Source organism: Anarrhichthys ocellatus, unplaced genomic scaffold (genome assembly GCF_004355925.1).
Source record: "Anarrhichthys ocellatus isolate YVR2014 unplaced genomic scaffold, GSC_Weel_1.0 scaffold53, whole genome shotgun sequence".
NCBI classification, from domain to species: domain Eukaryota; kingdom Metazoa; phylum Chordata; class Actinopteri; order Perciformes; family Anarhichadidae; genus Anarrhichthys; species Anarrhichthys ocellatus.
Genome location: NW_022280083.1, coordinates 2550556 through 2561654, shown reverse-complemented (window position 1 = coordinate 2561654; position 11099 = coordinate 2550556). Strand labels below are relative to the sequence as shown.

The window sequence follows — 11099 nt, the reverse complement described above, 5'->3', positions numbered from 1 at the left end:
GAGAGGAGGGGAGAGAGGAAGGGAGAGAGGAGGGGAGAGGAGAGGAGGGGAGGGGAGTGGAGGGGAGAGGAGGGGAGAGGGGAGAGGAGTGGAGAGGAGAGGAGTGGAGAGGCTGTAAACATGTGAATAGCTTAATATATAAAATACGTAGAGCCTCAATTTATTTCCAACATTTTTAACACTTGTGGACACGTACTAAATGATGGATGTATAGATTCCATTGTTTTCCAATTTTTGTAAAATGAATAAAAAATTCAACTTGTTTTTTTCTTGTTGTTGATTGATGTCATTGTAACTGTTATTCTGCACTAAAGTCATGTTCTAGTTCTCTCTACTTCTAGTCATGATGGTTCTGTCTCCACAGAGGAGCAGGACTTTATACTACAGTGAAGATCAAGACCACAGAGAGAACAACATGACCGCCTTGTAGGTCAGAGGGTTCATCGTTTGTCCATTTCGAAACACAATGTGTGTTCGTGTCCTTCAGGCCCGACCGGACGCCGGCGCTGTGCGGGGTGACGCGCGTCGGCCTGGTGGCCAAAGGCCTGCTGATCAAAGGGGACTTGGACCTGGAGCTGGTTCTGATGTGCAGAGAGAAACCCACCAAGCTGCTGCTCTACACCGTCAGCGCCAACCTCCCGCTGCAGATCCAGGTGCGCTCAGGCCACGCCTCCATCTCTGAGGAGGTCCTAAAGAAGGCGTCTTTGTGGTCGGAGGTTCAGTAGAAACTCTCGTCCACAGAGAACAACCAGAAAGTTCTTCATTCTGAGGACAACGACGGGAAGAATAACAATACAAGTACCACATGTGGTAGACGGCACAATATATAATACATTCAGAATTATTCATACTTTAAATATAGTCACACAAAGGTGCAGACACCACTCTTTGTTTCTCACACCGTTCTGCTCGTGTTTACCTTTAGATGCATTAGAACAGCAGAAGGTAAAAGAAGCTTTAAAAGATGAAAGCACCCCGTTAGCTGTGATGGTGGGCGTGTGTTCATCAGTGAGGTGATACGGGAAACAAATGAGCCCGTGAGAAGCTCTCAGATTATATTGTCACACTAATGTCGACGCATCTTAATGATCTACGTCGCTGTACGTTCAGCATTCTCTGAGAAATGAACTCAAGTCGATCTTACATAGAAATAAGAGTTCTGTCCTAAACTGGATGAATAAAAGCACAACAAAAGGTGATGATGATCCTCCTGTAGAAAACAAAGCATCGATCATCAAATCAGAGCATTTAGAGCAATAAGTATTTAATATTTAGCTTTCTAAGAATGTAAAAGTACACAACAACTATCAATATATTATAATATTAAACATGAACCAGAGTCACAAAAGGATCCACTCAACCGAGTCCGACTCAAACATTGAGGCGCGTTGGTATGTTTTACGGTCTCAACCCGTAATCTTCTCAGTCTGCTGCTCATTAACTCACTCAGTCAGCGTTGGATCAGAGTCTTCATGTGACGCTCATTATACAGTCAAATCTGCTGCGAGATCAGCGGCGGATTAACTTCAGTAATTAAAAACCATCGCAGGAAATACCAGCGCTGCTTTCTATTACACCTCCCATGAAACCGCTGCACACACAAATATGTTGTTTTAATACTTCAACACACTGCAAATCATAAAGATGAATAAAAAATGACTTCTGAAAGGAGTTTGTGTGACAGCAGAACATCCTCCTGTCCCCAGAACAATGACGCCTCACGTACATTTCTTATTCTCTCGCCAGATAAAAGGATTATTTAACGTCGGTAGGAGCTACAGAGAGATGGTCTGAAGTGTAAATGATGTAAGAGGAAGTGTCCTGAGACTTGATTTATCTTCAGATGTCTGAAGCTCAGACTGCAGGATAAACCTCTGACCACTGAGCCCGACTCTCTACAGCTCCGACTTCTTATTTCAGTTGAGCTCCTGAACTATAGAATAATTCACCCTTCAGATGTCGTCCCCGCTAACGTCGTACACGTCTCGGTTTAATGAATCGTGAATGGAGGAAACCGTTTGAGGCTCATTTCCTGGTCCAGACTGTGATTGACAGGCGGAGGAGGGCTCACGGATCATCTCTCCACAGAGACGAGATACAGAGAATCCACTTTAAAAGATGCCACTGAAGGCGACACCAATACAAAACAAGATAGTTTGGCATGCTGGGAAGTGGCTGGCAATTACAACAAACACCAAACAGGAAACAGTTTGTTTCCGTTTCCTGTTTGGTGTTACAGAAATTTATTTTAGTGTTTCCTCTGTGATATATTCGATATATTTTGAATCAATGGTGCGTCCCTGTGTTGCAGACGATGACGGAGGACAAATACGAGGTGCAGTCGTGCGTCCCCGAGGCGTCCATCCGGGTCTGCAGCACCAAAGACCCCCGACTCACTCTGAAGATCACCCTCTCCTCCCTAACCATGAGGGAGGAACGCGGCACCACGGAGGAAGGTACTGACTCCCCCCGTCCGTCCGTCCTGTGCTTCCTGTTTGGGAGGATGCTTTTTATTTGACCTCTGTGTGACAGCAGAGGGCTGAGAGGATGTGAGACACCTGAGCTGCATGAGAGAGAGAGAGAGAGAGAGAGAGAGAGAGAGAGAGAGAGAGAGGGAGAGAGAGAGAGAGAGAGAGAGAGAGAGAGAGGGAGAGAGAGAGAGAGAGAGAGAGCGAGAGAGAGAGAGAGAGAGAGAGAGAGAGAGAGAGAGAGAGAGAGAGAGAGAGAGGAGCTGAAAGCTGAGAGCAGATCAGGAGGGATGATATGGATCTGGGTCAAGTGTGGTGGAAAAAGCAGATGGCTGGTGAAGGATGATGTCCGCGGGGGGGGAATTGGGCAGAAATTGGAGACGTCTCTCTCAGGTGTCCTCTTGACTTCCTGCATCTGAATGTGGAAGTTGTTGATTTTGGTGTTAGAAAACCAACGTCAGGTATATTTTAAAGGGCCAGTGGTGATGTTTAGATGTGTGGTTGTGTGAGGTTCTTCTACACAGTCTGTGCTTTACTACAGCAGATGGAGTTTGGAGAACCAGCAAAGCAATGTTCTGCTGTGGACGTATTTCAGACACCTAAAAGAATCAATATCAGTTTAAGTGAATGTCCGGACCGTCTTGGTGAAGAGTTTACCGGTCGGTCTCCGTTCCGACCCTCACCTACGGTCACGCACTCTGGGTCGTGACCGAAAGAACGAGGTCGCGGCTACAAGCAGCTGAAATGAGTTTCCTCCGTAGGGTGAGGAGCTCGGGCTCAGCCTTAGAGAGAGAGGGTGAGGAGCTCGAAGAGAGAGCCTTAGAGAGAGGGTGAGGAGCTTGGACATCAGGAGGACTGCTGAGTGCCTCGCTGCTGCGCTCACGTTACGGACCATGAATCACACGCAGACGGATGAATTGCGATTTAAATACTGCGCATATCCGAAATTAGAGACTCCGCCTCTACGAAGTGGAGCCTGTTTGAAACGCTCTGCGTCAGCGTTACTGTCGGCTCCGGAGACAGTAGCCGTGATTTAATCTCCTCTCTGAACCTAATGGCTCTGATTCCACAGCGATGGCACATTTATCAAGATTTAATATCTGAAGAATAAAGATAACGTGATCTTAGATCCTGGTGAGCGCTCACCAGTGTGGTCTGCCCCCCCCCCCTCACACACACACATGTGGTCCATCTGCTTGAACGTCCCACAATTTCTCACCTTCTGTCCTCTAACGTGTTATTTTAATCTTTAATCTTTTTTTTGGTCCCGAGGCGTCACCATGCTCTCATTTTCGTCCTGCAGCCACTAATCTGCATCGTGAGCCAGACCACCCCCCCCAAACACACACACACACACTATATACGTCTGCTCCATACGTCTATACGTCTGTGTGTGTGTGTGTGTGTGTGTGTGTGTGTGTTTTTGACTGTGGGAGGTCAGTATGGTCACACTCCTGTCTCATCCTGTCCTGTCTCTCCAGAGGAGGGCCGTCGGGACGAGGACAAGGAAGAAGAGGAGGTGGACAAGGAGGAAGAGGAGGACGTCCTGGACAGGAAGAAGTGCCGGGCGGCGCTGGCGGCGCTCCGACACGCCAAATGGTTCCAGGTGAGAACAGCTGGTTGCTGGTGACAGAATATTTCATCCCCGTCTCTGATTATTACATTTGTGGGCTTTAATGCCGAGACGGCAAATGGAATGTTCTGTAGTGGAACGTGATGAAGACACGAGATGAAGCAGCTGTTTCACAGTGATTGGCTCACTCATAAACATTGTAATACTAATATGAATAAAGTGAACTGAACTGTTCGCTACTGTCATCAATCACTATTCCTCCATTTCTGTATTTGACAGTAAACATGTAATAGTGCGTTAAGTGTCATTCCATTGATTTGTATTTGTGCATTTTTATTGTATTTTATTTTGTTCAACACTCAGAAATGACGATTCATCTGTTTGTTTGTTTGTTTTTGTCTACTTTACTCTTTATGATGTCGTGGTTCTTTATTATATTTATTTTGTATGTTTTGGTAAAGTTCGAGTAAAGCTGAGTTATTAAGGGAAGGCACAATAATAATATCTTGCACGTATAAGGAGTTTGACTTGGTGGGAGGTGCTTAACATTAAACAATCAACACAGTGCAAACAATAGAAACATATTAAGATGTACAGTAAAATATAAAATGTAGTGCGCAAACACATATCAGTACTATAAACAGGTATAACGTATGTTAAGTGTGTTCCATCCTCCTCTTTTATGCACATCGGAGGAAAAGACTAAATGCAACAAAATGTAAACCAGAGTTGATGAATAAATGATGACTTCCATAAAAACATCAGATCTGTGAGGAGCGATGAGGAGACTTCAACCTTCCTCACATTGAAACACAACCCTCTGGTTTAATATCACCTGCATGTTCACTTCAATGCACTAAACTCCTGATAGTCACAGAACAGACGTGGATGGAAAACGTGCTTCAATTATTGGGGCAAATTCTGCTCACATTTGCTCCACATTTGTTTGTAGACTTGCCGTGTCGGCTGCAGACGTGCTGCCTGACCGGCAGAGGAAGAACTCGGCAGAGTGGGAAGTCACTCTGAAGGTCAGGATAGCACTCTGAACCAAATGGAGTTTCAGATGAACTGAGCGTCGCTCCTCAGCTGGAGGAGGCAGATGAGTGAAGGTCAGGTGAAGCCCGAGCAGCTTCCCTCGGGGGGGGGGGGGGGGGGGGAAGAGGAGGAGGAGGGGAGGAGAGCTGGATGCCAAGTGATATCAGAGTGAGTGTCTGCAGCGTGGACCGAAGGTTGAAGCAGTGCAGTCAGTGCAGACAGGACCGATCTGACCCGAGGACCTCCTCCTTGTAATCACTGCAGAGACCATCAGCGGTGGTTCTCCTCCTCCACAGCGTCGCTGAGCTCTGAATGAGAGGATTGAATCACAGACTTTAACGTGCGGAATAGTCGCTCTGTGCAAAATGAAGCGTCAACAATCTGCAGCATTATTAAGTTTGGATTTAAACGTGATAATCTTCGGTTGCTCTTCTTCTCCTCCAGCTCTTCCTTGGAACTATTCCATGTATGTTTAATGTGATGAGGTCGACCGTCTGTTATTACTGTCACGGCTTTAAATAAAGACCATTTTAACGACTCTGAGGATTAACAGAACTATAATAAATGTCCAGGGCGCTGGACACGGAAATCTACTTTCAGCATTTCACAGCTGAGTGCAGGGGGAAGAGGACTTGAGCTGAGTTTATACTCGCGCCGCACGCGATCACGTGACAAATAGTTCAGTGATTTTAACCCTGATATCATGTTTGGGGATCAAACAAAGAAGGACAGTTAGTTTTTAGATGCTTTAGACGCAGGAGGTCTTGAATATCTACATTTGAGTTCATATTTTTCAATCAAACTCAAATAGTTTACACAATATTCAACCTTTGTTTCTATTTAAATGCTTTTAAAACTTGACTTCCTTCTTGTATAAAGGTAATAAAGTGTTCCATGAATATGAGATATGAGTTTAAAGATATTTAAAATCCCTCCTCGTCGTTGTGGTGGTTGGTTTATAGCGTTTTTTCGGCCCGTCCCTCCTGAAGCCACGCCCCCAAAATGATCGTGATGAACGTAAATAACAAACATGGCTGCTGTTGGTACTCAGCAGTGGTATTAGTAGCATGTTGAGATTTCAGGGGTCACGAAGACGCCTCTTTGCAGATCTCATGGAGTCTCATGGACCCAGGTTTCTGTAGAGTCTGCTGACTGCTGTCACTAAGTTCTGTCTCTCTGTCCGTCCGTCTGTCCTCCTCAGGCCAGAGTCACAGACCTCAAGTCTTGCGTCATCGTCTTGAGGATTTTCAGGGACGTGTGCAACAGACTGGCCGAGTGGCAGCCTCTCAAAGGATGGGTAGGTGGAGCAAGCTTAGTGTCCCAGGACCAGACTCAGGACTTGTGTGTTGAGTGTCCTCCCCTGTCTGTCCGTCCTCTGCAGCCTCTGGAGCTGATCTGTGAGAAGGCCATCGCCACCTGTAACCGTCCGCTGGGTCCCGGTGAGGCCCTGCGTCGCATCATGGAGTGCATCGCCTCGGGGATCCTGCTGCCAGGTCAGTGACCGGTCCTGCTCCGCCTCCTCAGAGCTCCGTTAGCTGCAGAGTTTCTAGAAAGATACAAACAGATATCGGGCTAAATGGTTTGTAACTTATTCAGTCGTGAATCCGAGCAAAAGTAAAAAGAGACAGAAGTTCCTGGTAAGTAATTCAAATCAGTAAAACGTCTGTCGTGTCTGTGCTTAGCGTGGAAAAACAAGCCAGCAGTCAGATTTGAGCAGATGATTTTGTTCTGGATGAGTCATTGAGGAGAGGCTGTTCTGACTCGAGGAAAGGAGTATTTTACGGTATTGTCCATTAACAAAGGGCTCATGAGAAAAGGAAGCATTAACACAGATTGTTGTTCTGGTGGCAGAACGTTGAGTCCGGTTTTATATGCGATTGTATCTCCTAATGTAGGCAGCAGCATATATTACACCCTCTGGTTGAGACATTCAACAGTTTTAATCTCTCAGATATTAATATATGTGAGCCGTCAGTGGTGGAGAGACGACCGCAGTGAATGCATCCAGTTATCAGCCTCTCCGCTCAGGGAGCAGCCCAATGAAATGAAGAAGTTTGACACTGAAATTAAAATCAGCAACGACACTTGAAGAGCAGCGTGGTCCCAGAAAATGTGTTATTGAATTTAAATGAGTACGTCTGGAGTCTTTGGTGCAGACTGAAATATCTCAACAGCTATTGGATGGATTGGCATGAAGTTCAGACATTCATGTTCCCCAGAGGATGAATCATGCTGACTTTGGTGATCCTCTGTTTCTTCCTCTAGCGCCCCCGTGAGATTAAAATGTAAGGATTTAAATGAAATTATCGATACTATCCAGTGGATTGCCATGAAATGTGGTTCAGACATTCATGTTCCCCAGAGGATGAATTGTAATAGTTATCTAACCAGCTCACTTTATGCTACGATAATAACGTTATAGCTAGCAATTTTAGCTTACCGTAGTCTTCCACGGTGATTGTTGTGTCATGTAACATTTTATGTTGCAGTTAAAATAAGAGTAACGTTTGAAAATAAAGCTAATATTGTGTAAAAATAACAAGCTTGTAGGTCAAAATGGCTCCAAGTGAAAACGCCCTTTGATAAGATGTTACGTTGTACGTTGTTATGATTTAATTCCCCTTTAAATGTGTTTACTTGAGCACATTTCTTGTGTACATAATATATTGACATTGTTAGTGTTACTAGTTATTGGTGTTCCAACCACTTCCATTTTTTTTCTGATAACATTTGGAAAAAGTCCAAGCTGTAAAGACGCAGTGAATGTTGCATTCTGGGCCGTTTTTACAGAATACAAAACAGAATCTCCAGCTTGTGCATCAGGAGCCTCTGCCGTCTGATCCACTTTCTCTCCACACTGTTCGGTACTCTCATAACAAATATACACCCTGAGTGTGATGTTTTTAATAAAATAAATCAGCTCAGGAACTGAAAACAAGGTTTTAAAAGTAAGCCGGCAAATAAACTAAGAAGCATTTAGGAGAGAAACATTTAGAAGCGTCTTTAAATCAACGTGTTTTAGGATTCATGAGCTGGACTGTGGACTGTCTCCACAGATGCAGTGAGGTCTCACCTGCACTCGGTCTTGTAGAGGTCTACAGTGCATTAGTTATGGTGCAGATTCCCTCAGGGCTCCCCGAGAGAGTCCCAGTGGATCCACATCAGCGTTAACGATGGTGTAATTGAACTATTACTCGTGTTTCCTTCAGTGAGAGTTGGCGGTGGAGTATTTCAGAAAGATTTACTCTCCCTTCTACGTCGTGTAAACATTTCTCCTTTTGAGTGAGAATGTTTCATATTCAGTTGTTCTTTCTTCTCTTGTGGCGACGTGATTGGGTTTCTTAATGGTGGTCCAGGGTTCCCCTCCTCAGCGTTGAAGTGGCAGCTCGTTCCCTGGATGCTCTGAATCATTGATGAGTTACTGCTGCATGCGGAGTGCACACTCAGCAGGGACTTGGTCAATTATCTGTGTGTGTGTGTGTGTGTGTGTGTGTGTGTGTGTGTGTGTGTGTGTGTTTTCCCGTCAGGAGAAGTGGAACTGTGTTGCCTGTTTGGAGATCTTCTCCGGACTGAGTCAGAACCTGTTTTGTGTTTTTCCTGTCCAGGAGGTCCAGGAGTTCACGACCCCTGTGAGAGGGAACCCACCGACGTCCTGTCCGACCTCGGTGCCCGGCAGGCCGACGCCATCACGCACAGCGCGCAGGTCGGTCCTCTTTACCCATCAGCCCCTTCTGCTGCTGTCAGGACGCCGCATGTTTGTACAATCCTCGATTACTTTCCTTGCCTCCTCTCCTTGCATCTTAATAGGAGATGTGAGCAGGAGGAAGCGGGGGAGAGACGTGAGGAGAGAAGAGTCGAGGCAACGAGGCATTTAACAAATGAATGTATCTGTTTGGTACGACGTGAGTTCTGCATTTCAGCCGTCGCCATCTTGGTTTTCTACAACCACTAAACAGGAAGTGACCATATTACGTAGAGACGCCGTATACGTCTCTGGTAGAGACCTGTCAATCACTGTGTAGCCCCGCCCTAAAGCATCCCCTGCTTTATGGTCTGTGTGACTCTAAATGGACCATAATGTACTAAATGAACATCATGCTGTGTTGAAGAAGACTTGAAACTAGAGATTGAGACCATAAACTCATGTTTACAATGTTTACTGAGGTAATAAATCAAGAGAGAAGTAGAGTCATTTTCTCATAGACTTCTATACAACCAGAGGAGTCGCCCCCTGGTGGACACTAGAGAGAATGCAGCTTTAACACGTGAAAAAAACATGAAAACTGGAGCTTCCCAGAGAGGTTCACTCTTTAAATTGTGAATTCAAAACTCTGGATGTAAAGCCACAGATGTGTTCAGACTTTAGCCTCCCCCCTCCCCCTCCTCCCCCGAGCATTATAAAACCTCCCTTCCTGTTTCCCTGCGATATAAAAGCAGCCGCTCACTTAACCGAGCTCCATCGTTAGCCTCAGCCGAGCGACTCGTGAGACCTTGAAAACATCACTTTAACGCACCGAAGTCAGCGTTTGTTCCAGGAAAAAAAAGACGACAGTGCTTTAGATGGAGGAGGTTATTCAAACACCTCACGTCAGCGCTATGAATATCCACAGAAACCAGGACCTCGGATAAGAAGCCCCCCCCCCCTCGGTGCAGCGTGGCCTTGACCGACCGGCAGCCTAATTAGCCTCATAATGAGCGTGGGAACACACACACACCCCCCACTAACACCAGCATGCTATTACTACTTCCACACATGGAACAACAAAGTCTGCCCTGAGGTGGAAGATCAGCGCTGAGAAACATAAAGACATCCTCATATTATCATATTTTCCTCCCCTCTCTCTCTCTCTATGTCTCTCTCACTCACTCTCTCTCTCTGGGAATATTTATCTTTCATTCCTTCCTTTTCACTTGTGAGTGTGTTTTTTGTGTCATCTATAAATAAAGTTTTCTCCCCAACAGAATTAGCTGGTTTACACAAACGTCACGACGGCTCACACAAGTTTTTCCCCGATAATTAAACCGCATTGATCGGAGAATAAATGATATCTCCTGTTGCTTTACCAGTACGGTGATGTGTCCTTCTGTCTGGTGTGTGTGTGTGTGTGTGTGTGTGTGTGTGTGTGTGTGTGTGTGTGTGTGTGTGTGTGTGTGTGTGTGTGTGTGTGTGTGTTTTCAGCATGCGTTACGCCTCCTAGCCTTTGGACAGCTCTACAAGGTCTTGAATATGGATCCTCTTCCCTCCAGCAAGCCCTCACCGAGGCTGTTAGAAGGTGTGTGCTCTGTACTTCTGCTCTTCTCTCTAAAGATAATGGTTCTAGTGTGTTGAGGTGATCGGCGTGTTTGTTTGCGCTCTGCAGGCGGCTGTCAGAAGAGGCATCGGGAGGACATCGGGTCGGATGACAGAGACTTCATCAAAAGGATGAAAGGTGACTTTGACCGATCCTCTCGCTCGTTTCAAAGAATCACAGTTCGCTCTGATGATCTAAACCCTCTCACTGACACACCACAGAGACTAGAATACAGATACAGGAAGGCTGATACATGTGTGAGACAGTAGCTTCATATTCAAATAAGAAGAACCAGCACTGAGAGGGGCAGACTGTCAGACCCTGCTGCAGTACAATGAGAGCTTTTCTAAAGGGACTCTGGTGCTCAGAGACACTACAGCTTTAGTCCACAGGGATAACGGTTCCTCGTAGTAACTTTACACACCGTGTTTGTCGCAAACGTCCAAAGTCCACGTCCCAGTTTGTGTGCTAATACCTTTTAAGATGCCCTTTTTCCACCATTATACGATTTAAAACTGTGACTTCAGGTCAGAATATCAAACGTCAGCACAGAACACTGTGTGTCAGCGTATTAGAATCACCTGGAGGCTGAATCCTCAGGAGGAAACCAAGCGTTCGTCTCTTAACAGCAGATAAGTGGATATCGATTGAAGACTGTGACGAAGACAGAAAGCTCCGGTGTTCAGCGTGTGTGTGTGTGTGTGTGTGTGTGTGTGTGTGTGTGTGTGTGTG

General features: G+C 45.8%; 1 protein-coding gene across 3 annotated transcripts in view; it reads left to right on the top strand.

The window, feature by feature from the left end:
* Positions 1 to 11099, top strand: part of LOC116396145 (spermatid perinuclear RNA-binding protein-like) — a 36517-nt gene that overhangs the window by 9991 nt on the left and 15427 nt on the right. For all 3 annotated transcript variants that reach the window (XR_004213582.1, XM_031870570.1, XM_031870569.1), the window contains 8 exons: positions 488 to 653; positions 2312 to 2456; positions 3950 to 4074; positions 6278 to 6373; positions 6458 to 6569; positions 8682 to 8779; positions 10256 to 10349; positions 10437 to 10505. Coding sequence is in view for 2 of the 3 variants with exons in the window: in XM_031870570.1 (XP_031726430.1) it covers positions 488 to 653; positions 2312 to 2456; positions 3950 to 4074; positions 6278 to 6373; positions 6458 to 6569; positions 8682 to 8779; positions 10256 to 10349; positions 10437 to 10505 (905 nt within the window). In the remaining variant the exon portion in view is untranslated. The remainder of the gene's footprint in view (positions 1 to 487; positions 654 to 2311; positions 2457 to 3949; positions 4075 to 6277; positions 6374 to 6457; positions 6570 to 8681; positions 8780 to 10255; positions 10350 to 10436; positions 10506 to 11099) is intronic.